Here is a 20984-nt window from a genome sequence, read left to right as displayed (position 1 = left end):
TTATTTTGACACCCCTAAATAATAGTGAACTATATACTTGCATCTCTTCTACAAGACATTAGGCTATATATGATGTATATTAACTATAGTTGTGAAAATAACATTTCGTTCAAAAATATAGGGTGGGCATGGGCTCGAAAAACACCAAAATAACTATGGGCTGAGTCAGACCTAAGTTAACCAAAATCGATCGGGCTTGGACTTCAGCTTGATTCAAACCTGGCTCGATACAAACAATGCTCAAATCTAGTTACTAGGAAATATTTATAAGATATATGAGAAAATAAAAAAGTGACTATTAGAGTCTTTTCTCCTCTCCATTTCTCTTGTTTTCTCCTTCTTAGGTTAATATGATTCAATATGAAGATTATTGTGACAACTAAAATGAGCAGTAAGCTAAGTTGGAAAGATTTGAATAACTTCACCCTTTGAACTATTTGGCATATAACTATATTTTTTTCTTTCTTGAACATGAAATAATGTGAGGATAACTTTAGGGCTTAGTTTGTTAAGAATGCACAATTGAAGCTTACTCCCCCATGGTATTAGGGTTAAACCTAATAAATATGCTCTTTGTGAGCATAATTCAACCCGATTGTTTGTTTGTCTTATGATTAGTTTACATGCTCATAATCTATCCAAATAGAAAAAAAAATTCCTCTAATCGGTCACTTTTCTAACAATATACTTTATGGTAATTATTGTTATTGTTAATCTTTAGAATGAAAAGAAATTATTAACAACTGTTAGAGCTAGAAGTGTAGAGAGATAAATTACAAGTATATTTGTTAATAATATGATATAACTTGTGATTTTCTTAAAAATAAAGTTTTAAGTTAACTAAACTTAGAACCCTCTGAACTATTATCATTTATTATATATCTCTCCAGCACTTCATTTTTGTGGCAGGTAGATCCCTCGAACTATTGAAAATATCTCAAACATCCCTTTAGTTAGTTTTTCGTACTTTTTTATCTATAAATTATCGTGTGCAAGTCATGTAAGTAGTTTTATGATATGCTTATCCTTATATCTTGGATGAAAGAACAGAGAAATTTTAGTTTACTAAAATACATTTACCTTCTTATATCTTGGTCTTTTCCAGCTTGCCAACTTGATAGCAAATGAACCAAGAATTCCAAATAAAACCAAGATAGTTGGGAGTGAATATCTTGATAATTTGAGATTTGGTGGCAATTGACTTAATTGTGACAAATTAGTGGGCTGGACCTGGACTTCCTAAGGCCCAGCTTCACCTACAAAATAATTGCCACGATTAATTAACAGTTTACAAGGGTCATTTGCACAAAAAATTTAACGGATAATTATATTTAGTCCCCTGAGCTATCACAGTTTTTCATATACACTCTATAAACTAAGAAAAATATTCGCATTGAATCCTCAACTAAAAATAAATAAATATATAAATGAATTAAGAAATTTCTTAGGTCACGCGTTCTATATGGTAAAAAATGTTCAGCGAGTGTATTTGAAAACCGGCCATAGTTCTTATGAACTAAGTGTTATTAACTCAAATTTAAAATGGTTTTTTAATTTGTCAGGATCATACAATTTTGTTTTATGTTATAGAATTAATCCAATCTAACTATACATCACTGGATTACTATTGATTATATATATATATATATATATATATATATATATATATATATATATATATATATATATATTGAGAAGATTGTGAATTAAACTCTAGTTAAGGATTCACTAAGATAAGAAAAATTGAGTTAAGAGTAATAATTACATGTGCCCCCCAAAGAATTAAATGAAGAAAAGTGCAAATAATTATATTTTCATCAATAGAAGGGGGTTGCAATTTAATTATTATTCTCAAAGAAGAAAATAACCCCTGAGAATTTGACTTATATTCTACTGTTCTACTCCTTTCAAAATTTGGAAGAAGGTGAGAGAGATAAATGTAGGACATTTCAAGGAGAACATAGATGTGAAGTACATGATGGACAAGTCACAAGATTGAAAGGTATCAGATAAGATAATATCAAATTCAGAGGATTCAGACATCGAACGTCAACTAAATGCCCTTCTTATATTTACTCTATTATCTCTGTTATCTGTTTTTTTTTTTTATCACTTGATCCTCAATTTCTATTGTAATTCGACTAATCCATGTTGAGCTCTTTAAATAGGTATCCCACCGCTCCTAATCCAATTAGGAGACTTCTCATAATCGTTTAGCTTAATTCAAAGAGTTCTTATTGTCTCTTATTTTATCTAAAAGACCAAAGAAAAGATAAATAAGCATTCTTACTAAGATTAAGAGTCCTCCAACTCGTAAAGAGGACTCTTCGTTGCTTACCAATATCTCGCTCAATGCACAACTAGCACCACCACCTGGCTAACTATGTATGCTCTTTTAGTAGGAATTTTGTCATCACATTTGACGCATAACCATCAAAGATGTGAATGTCATTGTATGTCTTTTGTCAATCAAGGCATCTCTGCATCACTGTAAGTCTAGTATAGTCTTTCTCCCTGTAACACTCGTCAGCAAATACTTGCCTTGCACATGGATAGAACCTATGTAATTACTACGTCACCTGCTAGTTAATATTTCAACACAATATACAAAAGAAAAGCCCATATTTCTACAAATAATACAGACAAAAAAAGTCGATAACACCAAGGCCATAATAAGCCCAAAATATATATCCATAAAATATAAATCAATACCCATGCAAGAGTTATAAGCCATCTAGCTTAATTTATAAGAATAGAATAAAATAAAAAATAGAAGAGTATAAACTAGTATTTGCCAGATCCTCTACTAGCCCGGGGTCATCTACTAATCTAAAATAATTCGGCCACCACAATGTCAGATATTTACTATTCTAGCCTATTTCGATCTTCCTCCATTATTTCATTTATAACTTTTTATCTTAATGTTGGATTTATGTGAAACTAAAATATTAGAATTCTAACTCATAAGGCTATACCACATAAAATATTATAATTTTCTTACATCTAAATTGATCCATATATGGTTTGTAACACTGGGCTTTTAGTATAAGAAGAGCTTCTACTAGGCTTTTAGTTGACATTCCACATCTACATCAATTTTGGTAGTCAATATTCTGTGATGGAGTAAATCCTTTCAATTTGATATTATCTTCTCTAATACTTTTCATAGGAATTTTCTTGCAATTTGTCATCATGTATTTCTTATACTGGGTTGTACAAGTGGAGTTGCTCGAATACATTTTGACCTATTTGAGAGATTTGAGTTGATATACTCTATTTATTACTTGGTAGATTTGTCTCTATTGGCTTATTAGTTTTTATTTCTCTTGAGAACATTTTCCGCATATTTCCCTTTCTATTTGATGAAGCCTAATTATATACAGAGAGCGGTAGTATTTTCGATAGTTGATGTTCGGCTATGCACGACATGATTAGAAATATCATGTTCCATATCATCTACATTCTCCTTAGGATGTCTGAATTTATCTCCCTCACCTTGTTCCAAATTTGAAAAGAGTCAAATTGTCAGGATTTATTTTCTTCTTTTAGAATAATAATTAAATTGCAACCCCTCCTTTGTTGAAAATATAATTTGTTTTCGCTTTTCTTCATTTTAATTTGTTGGTGCACATGTAATTATTACCCTAACTCAATTTTTCTTATCTTAATGAATCCTTAACTTATGTTGAATTCATAATCTTCTCAATATATATATATAACAATAGTAATCCAGTGGTGTATTAGTTAGACTCGATTAATTTTGTAAGAAATTTTACAAATCACACTCTACATATTACATATTTTATGATCCACACTCCGCCTTTAAGAATTTTATATCCCGACCCATCACTTTTTCCTATAATTTTTATTTAGCGCACTAACATTACTTTAACTAACTAGCATTGGCTAAATTACTAAACTACCCCCCATTGTGCCTCCCTCCCTCTCTACCCTTCCACCATCTTCCCCCAACCACCTCCTCCCTTCATTACCTTCGCCACCACCACCTTCTCTAGTCTTCCCTATTTTCTTCTTTTCCACCTCCTCCTCCTCCTTTCCTACTTATTCTTCCCCCTCCTCCTCTTCCTTTCCTACTTATTCTTCCCCCTCCTCCTCTTCTCAGATAAAGTGACTACTTCTCAATTGAATCCGATTTGAAAACATTCAACTTGGGCATCATGACCAGGTGATTATGAGGCAAAAGATGAGAGAGAATGAGAGGATGAAAAAGATAATGGAGATTTAGATATTTAATAAATTATTAAATATATTATAATGAAATTTTTTTTATTGGTGCCATCCAAATTAACCGATGGTATTAAATAAAAATTATAAGAAAAAATGAAGGGTCAGTTTATAAAATACTCAAAGACATGGTTTGGATCATAAAATAAATGAATATAGGTGTGACTTGTAATATTCCCAATTTTGTTAGATTAAATATTTTTCTTATTTTGAAGAGAAGATAGTTTAGAGGATTAAATATAATTATCCCATTAAATTTTTGTGCAGATGACCCTTGAAAATTGCTAATTAATCGTGGCCATTATTTTGTATGTGAAGATGGGCCTTAGGATGTCCAGGTCCAGCCCATTAACTTGTCACTATTAAGATGGGCCTTAGGATGTCTAGGTTTTATTTGGAATTCTTGGTTCATTTGCTAATAATTTTTTTGACAGTAATGCTTCATTTGCTAATAATTATTCTTATTAACACTATTTGTGATCAGATATTCACTACTCCAAGATACCGCCTTTAAAAAGTATATGTATTTTAGTATAAGCTAAAATTTCTCTATTCTTTCATGCAAAATATAAGGATAAACATATTATATAGCTACTTATATGATTTGTACTTAAAAATTTATAGATAAAAAATAATAAAACCCTAATGAAAGGAGTGTTTGAGATATTCTTAATAGTTCAAGGAGTCTACGTAGCACACAAAAATAAGTGCCGAAGAGGTATATAAAAAAGTAATAGTTCAGGGGGTTTCAGTGTAATTAACTCAAAATTTTATTTTTAGGAGTAATCACAAGTTATATCAGATTATTAACAAATATACTTGTAATTTATCTCTCTTGTTAATAGCTCTTAGAAAAGGTAATGAAATTTGAGATAGCTTTTTAATAATTTAGGGGGTATGTGTCAAAAAAAAGTGTAGACACTAACAATAACTATAACAATAATTACCAAAAAGTATATTGTTAGAAAAGTTACGAATTATAGTATTTGTTTTCTTCTATTTGTATAAATTATGGGCCTGTAAACTAATCATAACCAGATTATGGGCCTGTAACCTAATCATAAGACAAAGAATTGGGTTGAAATTATGCTCACAACGAGCTTACTTATTAGGTTTAACCCTAATATCACGGGAGAGTAAGCTTCAATTGTGCATTCTAAGCCCTAAAGTTATCCTCACATTATTTCATCGCATTCTTTCCTAAATATGATAAAAAGAAGAAGAAAGAGGTAGGTAGAAGCTAAGGTATAAGTTGTATGCCAAATAGTTCAAAGGGTAAAGTAATTCAAATCTTTCCGACTTAGCTTACTACTCATTTTAGTTGTCACAATAACCTCAAGGAGAAAACAAGAGAAATGGGGAGGAGAAAAGACTCTAACGACCACTTTTTATTTTCTCGTGTATGGTTCCTAAAATCTAGATTCGAGCATTGTTTGTGTCGAGTCGGGTTTGAATCAAGCTGAAGCACAAGTTCGATCAAATTAGGTCTCACTCAACCCGTAGTTATTTCGATGTTTTTCAGGCCCAAGCTCATCCTATATTTTTGCACAAAATGTTATTTTCATAACTATAGTTAAGCAAAATATTTTGGTATCATCCTAATTCACAGTAGCAAATGACAACCTTCCAGGAAATATGACACTATTGTTGCAAAAGGCTAAATAAACTTCATCTATTTCCTAAAATTTATAAATAAATATTGTCATTTACACTTCTTTTTTTTAATCGTTCGACTGATTTCTTTTTCTTTTACCACTAAAAAAAATAATCTTTCATTAGTCTGCCTAACCAAAAATTATAACAAGCGTAACTAAAGTAACTACAATCATCAAATGAAAAAAAAAGAAAAAGAAAACAGACACTGAATAAACGATAATTAACACAAATATAATATATATGTAATTATATAAAAAGTTCTCCAAAAATTATAAATTTTACTTTGTTGGTCAAAAACTATTTGTATTAATTGATGGAGATGAGCACAATTATGACCCAATGGAACCAATGGAGTGAACATTATCTCATTTTAGAAAGAAAAATATTAGCTAGGTCTTTTTGCCATGACTATGTTAGTTTTAAATGCTTTGAAGTTTGAGAAATAATTAGACCATAGATTTGAAGGAGCACCATAGATTAAGTGTCCATGGGCCATAAAATTTGGGACATAAGATTTGAACGAGTGAGTTTCAAATCATCAAACCAACATATACAGGCGGACACACACTGAACCCTAATCGGATTTGAGATTCTACCGCAAAATCTAGGATGTAAAATTTGAGTGAGTACAATCAGAACTATCATACTGACATGCACAGGCAGTCGGGCATGCGCCGAACCATAATTAGATTTACAGTAAACCCTCATAATATTTTCATGGTATTTATTATTTCTCATTTATAAGTTTCCACCCCTATGGCACTTGCCGCTTATAAAAAGACTTACTCTCGTCACCCTGCATGGCTTAATATTCTCCACCCTCTTCTCCTTAATTATTTCATAAGAGCTTTACACAAATAAATGTTTCATTAATGCACCCTAATTTTGTCCAAGTCCTTGCCCCCTTGGCCTCCAACTTAGGTAATCTCACTATTCTTTAATGGATAGATAAGCTCTTCCCAACTCTTGTGGCTCCTAGTGAGTTGAATTTGAACACAAGGAGATGGTTGGAGTTGGAGATAAAAAAAAAAAAAAAAAATCTTCAAAAAGTGTTTGTTTATATATATATAAGAGTTGGGAAATAAAACAACCTACCTAATGACCAACTTCCACGTATTGCAATGATGTCTTCTTCCTCTCTCTCTCATCCATTATGGAGTAATTAATGGTGGTTTAGAACAAGGGTCTCCATTATTGGATGGTGTCACTGAGTAGGACACATAAGTCTTCATCTGACCCACTTGTCTACTATTGTCTCTCTCCTTGGATTATGTTGTTGATGATGATAATGACGATGATGGAGAGATATTACTAATGGAAATCTAAGTTGACTTTGCAACTATTGATAGCCTATATGATAACCCTTTCTCTCACTAGGGTTTTGAGACAGGTACCCTTATATGTACCCCAAGAATGTCATTTAATTATCGGATTAATTTACATGTATACCTCTCAAAAATTGATATTATTTAGCTTACATTTTTAGGATTATATGTTAGATCTTAGTAGAATAGTATGGATGCGAACGATTTTATCTTTCTATAGTTAAATTGATGAAATTATAACGACGAGAGGTAGTTATCAAGTATTCATGCAAAAACTACGTATGTGCGTAAACAAACAAAATAAAATTTAATTTAAAATTGTCTAGCTTAAAAGATTGGTAAACTAAAATATTTTTATCGATATCTTAGGTATGCGAGACCATGCTATTTAGATTAACATTAGTATTTGTGAAGTAAGTTGCATCATGTAGGCTGAGCAATGTGACACATAACCATGTCATCCAGTGATACAATATGAGATATTGCTAAATATTATTATCCTTGTTTTAGGTACATAGATGTATATGCTTCTTAATCCTACTACTAATTTATAAAGAGTTTGATGAATCGTTTATTAAGATGTGTGCATGCATAGTTAGATCATCATCACGCATATCTTTCTTAGTTAATTTCTACTAGGGAAGAAAAATAAATAGAAATAAGAAAAAATAGTGGACTCGTGGGGGATGCTTCATATGCTCTTCTACTCTTCTAGATTGCAAATCTGATATTGTTTGGAAACACTTTAATTTATACAAAATTTAATTGCTTCTCTTAGATCATCAATAATATTCTTGAGCTCTGCATACTTGTAAGAGAGAGACAGAGGGATAGCTACCGTTTGCACCACGATCCGACTAAGAAAGTATTACGATGACTCCACCGTAAGAGCTCGCATGTCTTCTATAAGAGTTTATCATATTAGATTTATTAGATTGTTCGCAACTAGTTCAAACTCAGTAAGTAAGCAGAGAGAGTTTGATCCAAGTGAAAGAGGGTCAGACACAAATCTTAACAAATTCAATTTAACTGAGAAATAAAAAAAAGTTGAAATATATTTTACCTCTCTCTATTTATACTTAAAATTAGTTTTACTTTCTGCACTTAAAAGTATGTCTCTAATTAGTCCATATACTTATGACTAAAGTGAGACTATCAAATTTTCGATCCAACTTGACTAGCCTATCCAAATAATTTTTAAAATTAGTTTTTCCTTCAATTTCTTATATTTTATGGACCAAAATATCCTCCATCTTCTTCCTTACCCCCAAAAATGATAAGAAAGAAATAATTGCTCCTTTCTTTCTCACCTCTCTTCACTCTCCTCCTCGCCACCTTCCTCCTTCCTCCCATGAGAGGGAGAGGAGTATGATAGAGAGCAGAGTGAACAACAGGGTGGTTTCCTATGAGGGTGTGGTGCCGGTGGTGCAAAAAACAAGAGGCAGTGAAGTGGGGCGAATTATGAGTATTTTGGTAATTTATATTTAGTAAAGTTAGATGAAAAAATTAACGATCTTACTTTAATCATAAGTATAGAAACTAATTTAAAGTTTTTTTTTAGTATATAGGAGTACAATAATTTTGGGCGTAAATTTAGGACATAAAATATATTTAACTCATAAAAAAAACTTATTCTAGTAAAAGTTTCTAAATAATATTATAATAAATAAACAATCATTTATTTAAATATTAGTTTACTAAGACCTACTTCTCTCGCTTCGCCTTTTCCAAACATTACTAATTGTTATTTTATATTTAAAAAAAAAAACATCACTTTAATTAATTATCATTTCAATCCCTATCTTTCTCCTCTCCTCGTACATCTATTTACCAAAACAATGCTACTTTTCACGTCATCTTTAGTGTAATAATTACACCACTATATTAGTTTACAAACTAACAATATAATAGCTCATACCAATATAAGCTCTCATCTAGCCAAATTAAATAAATAAACATAACTAAAGGAATCTAAAATTTATCCCTCATATGACTCATGTGGGTTATGCTTAGTTTGAGTCTCTTTTTAGATGCATATTAGAATCCATGGCCATTCATCAACAATGTAAACTTATAGTGTGGTGATAGTGATTTCGAAATAACGTCTAACAATCCAATTTTTAGGTGTAGTCCTAAATAATTTGACTTGCTTTTTTCCTTTGAACATACTAAGTCATTTATCATAACATGTGATTGTCATGTAAATAAACGTTTTGGACTTCCACATTACTTGTTGAGAGGAGTTGATAGGGAATTTTGACTAACTTCTCTTCATAGCATGATTTGGAGTGTGATATCTTTTAAGGATTACAAATTCTTTTATTTATTTTTCATGAAACATCATAGACTCTCTTAACTATCAAGTGATTAATTTTAAGTGTAATATCTTTACTAAATTTTTGGTTTTTTACATATTATACTTACTACTATACTATTTTAAATATTATAAATACCGCGGACTTTAATTTTTTAATTCATTTAGAGTTGTCGTTACGGTTAATTTTTAATTTTTCTTGCATAAAAAAAAGGTCTTTTTAACTATTTAGAAAAGAATTGTACCAAAAAAAAAAAGAATCTTTTAATGGTGATTATTAAGATTTAACTGACATGAAAGTATTTTCAAAATCATGATCATGATCATTAATTAATTAGGGGAAAACAATATAGACCATACCATTCATGTGATTACCCACTACCTCTAATTTTTTAATCTGAAATCCAACCAAAGTAGTAGAAAGAATTCTCAACCTTTGCCACCCCATGGTACTCCATAGATTTTGTTCATAAAATAAATCCAAAGCATCAAGGCATAAAACAACAGCATAATAGCATGCTACCAATGAATTGTATCTACCTCAAATTGGGTGGGAGGAGATTTTTCTTTTCTGGGCATTTTATCAATGCACTTCTCCATCATTAGGATGTTGTCATCAACCGGTTCACTTAGACAAGAGAGTTATTGTCATTAGTGGGATGCTTCTGACTTCCAATCCCATCCCCACATCCATCTTTTACTACTTTGGCTTTGGCACCAAAGAAAAGGACAAGGACATAGCGAGAAGATAGAAGATGATAGAAGATGATAGAAGAAGATGAAGAAGAAGCTTCCCTTTCCAGTAGATGGAGCTTAAACTGGAGACATTTTTGACCACTTTCTTTTGGACAAACGAGAAAGAAAGAGGAACAAAATTGATTGATTACTTCTTCTTCTCCTCCTCCTCCTCCTCCTTCTTCAATTTTTCCTCAGTTGAGAAGGAAAGTAAAATAATATGTCGGCCGTTGTTGTCCCGTTTGGCACCCAAAAGAGTGTTGGATAGCCATCGACAACATACTCATCTAGCAGTAAGGTTGATAGTGAGTTGCACTCAGGCAATGCTAAATGTATAATTAACATATGCCAGTTTAATTAGCAGATTGCGAGAATGGAACGGAGTCTTAGCAGACCTCGTGCGGGTGAGTCTGGCCGGCCGTTTGATGTGCACACCCGATGACTTTGATTATATCCATCACATCTAACTATTCTTCGTTTTTGTATTCAAGCACGATGGGAGAAGACCGTTCGAAAGGAACCCACATAACGTCGGCCCGGATAGAAACTGAGCTCTAGATTATTAACGCAATGTTATAATGTCAATATCAATGTCAATGTTGGATCGAAATTAAATTATTATTAATATCATAGGGATGTTATAGTCATTTATACTTAGATTCATAATTGTCCTTTGAGATGCCACATGAAGGTGTCCTAAAGCTTTAAAAAAAAAAAAAAAAAAAAAAAGAAAGAAATTCTCTCAAACCCTAGGCCATACAGCTAAGTGTACAAAAAGGAGAAGATGGCACAATGTGTCATAATATATTGTCAATCCAGGAGACCCTCATTGCTTCAAAGAGCATCATAAGAACAAGGGAATGAGGAAAAATCAGACAGAAAGAGAAATTTAAATCTCTTCCTAGTTTTATATTTATATATTTATCTTCTCTTGGGGAATAAAGAGAATGTATGTTTCCAAGCTATTTTTTAGGAAGCTATGGAAAAGCAAAGCACTCTATGATGGAAGCAAAGTATGCCCCTAATCCACTGATTAGGAGTTTAGATGGACATTTTGCAAATGGTGAATTAATTAAAAATATATATATATATTTAGAAAGTGCGAGAAGCATCATATTCTACGCAATACAAGCAATAGTTCGATGTTTTCATGAAAAGAGAAGAAAGACGATGAGAGAAAGCATTGAGAAAGATTTGATAAGCTTCAAATTCATTGATTGATTCTGATGATTAGTACATGATCAAATTGCACTATATATAATCTGTTAATTCTTACTGAGTATCTAATCAAAGATATCAATGTCACAATCCTAGCTAGCTATAAAACTATATACCATACTTTGAAACCCTAATTCGACAAAAAGGCAAACTTTTCAAAAAATTAAGTCGTTTCGATCTAGAACGATATACAGTTATTTGAATGGATACATTAGAACAAACGATCGACAACGTGGGGCTTTTTAAGTACGCAATGATAGAGTTAGGCGAGATTGTGCCTTGAGTCGTAACAACAAAAGATAAATTGCGAAGCTTTCTAATCAATATATCATCTACAGCATACCATGTTTTTTTTTCAATTTTAGTATATATGTAAAAAAATCAAATATCTTCACAAAATATATTTTTATGACACTTTTAAGAGGATTTTTTTCATTTTTATTTCTCTGATAAACAAATAATCTAGAGTTTAATAAATGCACAACTAATTCTCTTTGTCCCTTGATCAGCACATCATCTGTTTATCTTAAATTCTCATGCCATCCACTTTTCAGTATAAAATTGCCATGTTATTAAGAATAATTTGCTGCCATGGAGGGTTCACAGTGAATGGAGCATGGAGTTTATTTATATCTGAGAACTATTTAAGAGATAGACAAGATATCTGCAGGCTATTTGTAATATGTCCAAGAGATAGTTTAATGTGGTTATTATATTTGGGAATCTCATATTCAAGTAATAAAAGTAATAAATAAATGATTGAGAATAAAATTGAGTGGCTTCAATCAGTGCCTTTACATTTGTTAAACCAGTTAGAATTAATATTATAGATAAACTTTGGCATTTGAAACAAATCATACCTATGCTTTTGTCCTCTCTCAAGGGATAATTAAGCTGGAATATAACTTTGGTTTGGATTCCAGAATGATTGGATGAAGCTAGCAAATGTCAAAAAGCAAGAGTAGAATAAGCAATGCTCAATCATAACACTATACAGGTGAAATACACATGCTAATCACACATAAACATACAAAAAAGGATGAAAGTTTTTTATTGCACATAGTTATCATAAGGAAAATAGGAATAGTAAGGATAGTTTCAAAAGAGTCTCTCCAACCACTCTCAATAGAAAGTTAGGGCCATACTCGTGACCAGGAGGTCACAAATTTGACTACAACTCTATTTAAATTTGTTATAAATAAATTATTTAGTTGTTGTTTGCAACGTGACTTGACAATTTGGTTATGTTTAGTTCAACAGTTCGGTATTATGTTGGTTTAGAAGAATAATTTTACACTACGATGATATTTAATTTGGAGCGATAGCTCAGTGGCGCGACGACTTATAGTTTAGATTAGATGGCACCTTAATTTATATGTTAGCTAAAATTTAGTGGAATTAAAACATTTTTATATCAGAGAGCCTAGTATTCTTACTCTTAAATAATAACAAAAAATAGGCTCTCACATATAAATTTGAAAAATAAATTATAGTGTATCCTATGTGGTTTGGCTCGATAACCCTTTTGTGATCGTATCAAGTTGCAACTATTAATCAACCTTTAAAAGAATATAAAATGACTTAATTACCCCTATAAAAATACATTATAATATGATAATTATAATGGTAGTATGGTCATTTGATAGTTAACTTAAGGTATCTCATCAAACAGTCTTCAAACTTTTTGTAATCAATCATAATCCTCCATTGTACATTCAACATAGTGGAATCATCTTGCACCACTCTTAGGTTGCTTTAGTGATGAGTGAAAATAATTCTATGGACCTACTCCCATATAGAATATGGATCTCAATAACAGTGTGTGACAAAATCCATTTACTTCCAGACAAATTTCATTATTTGTAACAGTGTGTGACAAAGTCCAGTATAATTTAAGTCTATTATAAGTAGATGTATAATGAGCAAAGCGTCAAAAGGTGCAAAAGATAGGCCACATAGTCCATGAGCTAAAGGCTAAGAAGAACTATTTGCATGTGAACTTTGAATGTATATATAATGCAGTATATATACACTTTATAAGGACCACCTCAAGGAGTTGAAAGCTTACTTTCTAACATGAGCTACATAAATTAAGTCTTAAAGATCTCCCAACTACCAAAAGACATAAACTCATTTATAAACACATGCTCAATTTTCAGGATAATAATGTTGAGTAGAGGAAAATTTTCCAAGAAAAATATTTAATTTACATATAACACCCTTCGTTTTTAACGTAATTATATTTTACATCTTTATATTTTTTTTACTATTTACAAATTGAGCCTTATGATTTAGTAAATATGTGGAAAAAATATCCTGAGTTAGATTTAGACTAATAACGTATGCATATTCTGTTAAGTATAGATATTTTATTTTTAAAATGACTAAAATGCCCTTATTTCTAAAATAACTAAAATACCATTAGTATGACTTAGTTAAGGGTATTTTTGTAATTTTTAGTATAGTTAACTTAACCCAGAGGTTTAGTAAGTTTAACTAACTGATCTAAATGGTAGAATATTATCTACACATGTTCGCTAAATCAAAAGGCTCAATTTATAAATAGTAAAAGTATATGGTGTAAATCACAATTTTGTTAAAAGATAGGGTGTTATATGTAAATTTCCCTAAAAATTAAGTAATCATACTTTTGGAAGTATCAAAATACCATAGAAGAGTTTGAGTAACTTGTTGCATAGACATAATTTGAAATAGTAAATACCAAAATCAAACAAGAATAACTAAAACAAATTAAACTTATATGATTGTGAGAGTATAGAACAATTACATATGAGCTCAATATAGCCATTGATGAAGGTCACTTAGAAAAGGTAAGTTCTTTTTAAAAAAGAAAAAAAAAAGAAAACAATAAGCTAAGGTTTGAAACTTAAATAAACCCATAAGATAATTTTATTTTTCTGTTACAAATTTTCCTAGAATATAAAACATTAAATCTAACTTTATCTAATAATTTAATATTTAAGAGTAAACCAATGGAGTATGATATCAGAACAGGAAGTCCTATTTCGACCTCTATCAGCCCTACTATTAATGAAAATATTAAAACCTGGATTATATTTAATTCTAATCTCTCTCTCTCTCTCTCTAGAGAAAAATATATGTTAAGTATGTGAGGAAAAAAATGATATTAATAGAAGGAAAAGTGACAGCACTTAATTATGGATTCCATGTTAACCTGATAAAGATTCTCTTTATCCTACCAGGCTGGTGTTTTAGACAAGGAACTGGCCTTCTCCTTTAACTATATATGTACATCAGAGCATCCACTTAAGCCAACATAGCAGGGTTCCAATTGGCTAAGCAGATAAAAGTTGATAATGGGTAGGGTTAGGGTGAGGGTTTCATGTTTGGAAAAAAGAAAAACTAAGGTTGGTTTACACTTGAAAGCTACAGAAGAAGCTGTAGAGAAAATTGTTTTTTAAAGTAGTAGATGAATGAAAGATGAGCATTCCTGGCCTTGATGATGATCAAACACCATTAATTCCCATGACAAAGATTGAATTGATTACAATAAAAGCTTCAAAGTGATGTTGCCCTAGCTTTCCCTTGCAAGGAAGGACAAAAGCAGCTCCATTTCACTGTTTAGAGTGGTTACTTAGCTACAATTCCACCTATTGGGTGTTGAACATTGAAACCAGGAGTAATCTAGCGAGTAGTGGCATTACTCCTACCTCAAGTCTCTATCATCTTCAATGTTCTTTCTCTCATTCTGGTGGTCCCAATCCACAAGACCTAATGCTAATTCTCCTCGCCAAACCGACAGGATTAACACGAATCTAAATCCGAACCGCGACTCGAAAGCGACCCGTTCCCGATCCGACCCATTGTTCATTCCGATCGAGATGCGAATCGAATGATCCTGGACCATCTCACTCAAAGATTTTTGATGCTGCATTGTCCTTCGCTGCAACGCAACTGGTGCATGAGGAACATTTTAGGTCATTAGAGATGCTCTTATATGCTTGCTAATGAGCTCAAGAGATGTATGCTGCTCCTTTATATGCCTTTCTTTTTGTGTTTGTCATGCCACTATTGCCTTTAAGTGAGGTTGCCACTAAGGCTTGTTGGGTACCTTACACAATGGACTGCCCTACCACCCTACATCATATGTTAGCAAGTGACCTCTGTACAATGTTCCACATCTTGATGTCTTCTCTCCCCCACCTTTTTTTTTTTTTTCCTTTCAGCGGAAGATCCTCTACCATCCAAACCATTGTCCTGCAGTTTATTGATGAGCAGTTGATAGTTCTTATTCTATGCCACTTGCAAATGATTGCATGTACATTAATAGATAGATGTGTAATATGTTGCCTGCCATCGAGATTGGATTCTCTCTTCGCTACTCATTTCAACCTTTTAATCCATTTATCTACTTGGTTTTTAACCTTAATTAATACCCATCAAGTTACACTAGCTAGTATATCTTTCTATTGGGTGAGTTACTTTGAGGGTTTAATTCTTTATTACTATCACACTCCAATGCATAGTCAATTAGATACTTATTCCACCAAAAGGGCAATCTTTCAATCTCTTCATTGCATCACCTCTCCTATTTATGAGGATGAAAGAATAAAATCACAAGCACTTCCCAAAGAATCATTAGAATATTTAACTTTCACAGTCTAAATTCGAATAAGTTATCCCACTAGGCATCCTAGCTAAACAAGGATCAATCCTCCCCCTCATAACTATTTCACCAGATATATATTACTACAAGAATAGTTTCCATTTACAAACTATATATATTATTACACTCAGACCATCTAATCAAATGATTAAAGTTAATACAGGATCACTCTCTTTACACTATCAATATATTTTGTAAAAATAGTCAAAACATTTTAGACTATTCTAGTGCAAGGGATAACCCATGGAACTGGGTATCAAACAATCAAAATCCAGAAGGTTTTATAAGACGAGGGACTTGTCCTGAAAAAGAAAAAGAAAATATTCACATGAAATTAAGATAGCATATATATGAATGCCACTTGTCATGAGTCCTGATCCAGAGCACAGAATTTTATACTTCATTGCGAAGGGCCCCCACAAGACTAATAGATACGGACCAAATTACCCTTCCCCCTCTCCTACTATTATATTATATAAACAACCCCTGCTCTTCGACCCTCCCCTCACCCAGAAAAGATTACTTCTCTCCTCTCTCTCTCTCTCTCTCTCTCTCTCTCTATTCAGCTCACAAATTATTCTCTCATCCATAAGACCATAACACACACACACATACACACTCTCAGCGTAGTCATAAGATGGTAGGCCTCCCAGAAACGGACGGTCCGAGAAAGATCGTCGCCGATGCCTGGGACTACAAAGGCCGCCCCGCCGCCCGATCCCAGACCGGCGGCTGGGCCAGCGCCGCCATGATCCTAGGTAGCCGTTATTATATATTATTATTATTAGTATTACTATTGTTGTTTTATAAGGTATAAGTTAGTGTTAGGTGTGTGTCTTTGTTTTTTATTTTCCTTGAGTGGGTGCTTTGAAATTCGTGCGGGCAGGGGTGGAGTTGAACGAGAGGCTGACGACGCTGGGGATCGCGGTGAACCTGGTGACGTACCTGACGGGGACGATGCACCTCGGCAATGCGGAGGCGGCGAACGTGGTGACCAACTTCATGGGCACGTCGTTCATGCTCTGCCTCCTCGGCGGCTTCGTCGCGGACACCTTCCTTGGTCGCTACCTCACCATCGCCATCTTCGCCGCCGTGCAGGCCACGGTAAGCCCACCAATTCCAGCATAAGTGTCATCGCCCTCACATCATCATCAATAGATGGATTGAATAAAAATTCTATGTAGGGGGTGACGATCCTCACCATATCGACCGCGGCACCCGGTCTGCGTCCCCCGGCGTGCGGGTCGACAGCGGCCTGCGTGCGCGCGTCCGGGTCGCAGCTCGGGCTTCTATACCTCGCTCTCTACTTGACGGCGCTCGGGACGGGGGGTCTGAAATCGAGCGTGTCGGGGTTCGGCTCCGACCAGTTCGACGAGTCCGACAGGGGGGAGAAGAAGAAGATGATGCGGTTCTTCAACTGGTTCTTCTTCTTCATCAGCCTCGGCTCCCTGCTGGCCGTAACGGTGCTCGTCTACGTCCAGGACGACCTTGGGAGGCGATGGGGGTACGGCGCCTGCGCGGTCTCTATCGTCGCCGGGCTCGCGGTCTTCCTGTCGGGGACGAGGAGGTACCGGTTCAAGAAGCTCGTCGGGAGCCCGCTGACGCAGATCGCCGCGGTGGTGATGGCGGCGTGGAGGAAGAGGCGGCTCGAGCTGCCGACAGACCCGGCGTTGTTGTACGACGTGGACGTCACACCGGTCGCCGGAGGGAAGCAAAGGCTGCCGCATACCAAGCAATTCAGGTATACTCCCTCTCTCTCTCTCTCTCTCTCTCTCTCTCTCTCTCTCTCTCTCTCTATCCCTTTCTCTCGCTAGAAGACTATAAAAAGTGTACAATTGTTATATTTGAGCTGCCGTGCGGTGGTCTGGTCAAAAGTCAAACAAGTTGTTGCTATTTGGTAAACCCGGAGTCATAGGTCTCCATGCTCTGATTTGACCTGTCAAAAAGTCTAGGGTTTTTATTGCATATAACCACCTATAGTTTAATTGGGTATATATTTTTTAGGTGTTTAGCTCATATGAAACATTTTAAGTATAATATTTTTTTTTTCTCACGCACCTTGTAAATATAAATAGTATTTTACTATATACCAGCGGAGGTGAATTTTTGCAAATATAACCTTTAAAGAGGAGCCAATTTACAAATATGTGAAACAGAGTAGGTTTTTGTCAATAAGTCTAGAGTAGGTAGTCGCATGCAAAAACAACAAAAGTTAATTCCCTTGGACTGGATGTACAAAGCCCACTGGATGGAGCTGAGACAAGAGCAACCTGGGCCGAGACATAAAACCAAACACAATTTCTAAGAAAAAGTTATTATGTTTGATATATATATATATATATATATATATATATATATATATATATATACTCCACAATAAGAAAAATTTAGAGTAATTTCTTGATCATATGTTCTCTAATTCTATTGCAGTTTCCTAGACCATGCTGCAATTAATGATAATCCAACCACAAACCAGAGCAAATGGCAATTATCAACCCTAACAGACGTAGAGGAGGTGAAGAATGTAACAAGAATGCTTCCAATTTGGGCTACCACAATTATGTTCTGGACTGTCTATGCTCAGATGACCACCTTCTCAGTCTCTCAGGCCACCACCATGAATCGCTACATTGGCTCATCATTCCAAATCCCGGCTGGCTCCCTTACTGTCTTCTTCGTCGGCTCAATCCTCATAACCGTCCCTATCTATGACCGCATCATCATTCCCATTGTTCGTCGCCTTTCTGGTAACCCCCAGGGCCTCACACCGCTTCAGCGCATAGGCATCGGCCTTATTCTTTCTTGCCTTGCAATGGCAATTGCTGCTCTCACCGAGATCAAACGACTCCATGTGGCGTCCCAAGCAGGCCTCACGACCACCAACAAGGATTCTACTGTTCCATTAAGTGTGTTTTGGTTAGTGCCACAATTTTTCCTAGTTGGGGCGGGTGAGGCATTTACTTACATAGGCCAATTGGACTTTTTCCTAAGAGAGTGTCCCAAGGGTATGAAAACTATGAGCACTGGCCTATTCCTTAGCACACTATCATTAGGGTTTTTCGTTAGCACAGCACTAGTCTCCATCATCCATAACGTCACTGAGAAAGGAGGCCATGGAGCGTGGCTTGCTGATAATTTAAATAACGGAAAACTATACAATTTCTACTGGTTGCTAGCTATATTATGCCTAGTGAATTTTGCATTCTACATGGTGGCCGCAAGGTGGTACGTTTACAAGGATCGTCGTGCAGTAGCAGCGGATAATAGTATCGCAGGGTTGGAGCTAACCGAGGCTGAAGCATGCTATCATGCATAAATTTTAGATTAAACTATCGTGTTACAACCACCGTTGATGAGCTTTTCTACTCAGAATAAGGTGTGCATGCTGAGTGCCGATGAGATCATTGTCTTGTATCATCACTATATATCAGTCCACTTTAATGATGTAATGATAGTTATTATACAAACTATAGAATGCTTCAAGATTGAGCATGAGGATGATTACTTGGATGGCTTTGCTTAAGTTTTTCTCGTATAACATCTAAAAACAAACTTCCTTTTGACTTTGCTATCAAATCAGTTTAAGATATATCCCCTGCTACAAAAAAAATTAGTAATGTGTCATAAAGAATCAATTGCGCAATTGAAGCCTTGCTTCATTTAATTAGGCTCGAAACAATGTCATCCCAAGCTTGATTTATTTCAAGCTCCGAATTCCAATAGCAATGTTTTTCTATGGATGCATCTTAATTTCAATAGTCTTATAAAAATTTTAGCATAATTGACCAATTTAACCACCAGATTAGGAAAGTGGATTAATAATCGCATATCTTCGAAACAATACAAATAAAACCATTTACAAGGAATCGCCATAAGCTTAGTATGTTGGAAAGTTTTACAACTACAAACAATAACCAAATAGATAGCAACCCTGTCAAATAGTTGTAGTAGTTGTAGCAAATTCATATAACTAAAAGTGCAACACATCTCACCCCAAATAACTTTTGCCCCCTTCTCTCTCTCTCTCTAAGAAATGGCGGCCACGGGAGGTGAAGATGTGCACCAAAGAAGAGCTACATCGTCGAAGGTGTCGGAGCCGGAGGAAACAAAGCAGCCAGTAGCGAGCAAAAGAACTCCTAGGGAGGGCATGCGATCCTGGGCTTCCGTAGCGACGGGGAGCAGGAAGACAACAGTTAAACTTGGGATCTATACCGGCGGAGATACTGGCTAAACTACGCAACCAGCTGGAAGACAGTGTGGTGATCGACCCAGAGGTGCTGGAGAAATGCCGGAATAGGTGGAAGCTAACACTTTTTGGCAGATTCTTGGGCAAGGGTATACCGATGGCTTGGCTGAAAACCAGGTTAGCTAAGCTATGGGAGGGGATAGAAGGATTCTCAGTCCCAGACATGGATGAGGATTACTACGTATTCAGATTCGAAAAGGAGGTGGATCTCGACCACATCCTGATCAACGAACCATGGACAGTCCAAGGACAAGTCCTCAACCTTATTCCATGGCGCAACAACTTCCGGCCATCCTCGGAGGCTTTCACCACGGCACCGGTTTGGATCCAGCTCCACAACCTGCCGCAGGAATACTGGGAACTGGAGGCTCTCATACCAGTGGCAGCCTTCTTTGGCAGACCCCTACGGGTAGACGAAACTACCCTAGATCACTCCAGGAAGCGATTTGCACGGGTGTGTATTGAGGTAGACCTCAGCAAACCTCTGAAAACAGCAGTCTGGCTCGGGCAAAAGGAAGAAAGAGTGGACCAAAGAGTGCAGTATGAAAGCATTCCAAAAATATGCTTTAAGTGCGGGAGGATAGGGCACAAGGAGGA

At 34.9% G+C, this 20984-nt stretch overlaps 1 protein-coding gene across 1 annotated transcript; it reads left to right on the top strand.

Annotated features, from left to right (window-relative positions):
* Positions 1-16614: 16614 nt before the first annotated feature.
* LOC140801425 (protein NRT1/ PTR FAMILY 6.3-like) lies at positions 16615-19633 on the top strand. Its single transcript, XM_073156543.1, has 4 exons — positions 16615-16899; positions 17028-17245; positions 17326-17882; positions 18572-19633. The coding sequence occupies exons 1-4, from the start codon at positions 16779-16781 to the stop codon at positions 19455-19457; spliced, it is 1782 nt and encodes a 593-aa protein (XP_073012644.1). The 5' UTR covers positions 16615-16778; the 3' UTR covers positions 19458-19633.
* Positions 19634-20984: the final 1351 nt, after the last annotated feature.

Source organism: Typha latifolia, chromosome 14 (assembly GCF_019914945.1).
Source record: "Typha latifolia isolate L0001 chromosome 14, TyphaL0001v2, whole genome shotgun sequence".
Lineage (NCBI taxonomy): Eukaryota > Viridiplantae > Streptophyta > Magnoliopsida > Poales > Typhaceae > Typha > Typha latifolia.
Note: the sequence above shows the minus strand (reverse complement) of the source record. Positions and strands in the feature narration are given on the sequence as shown.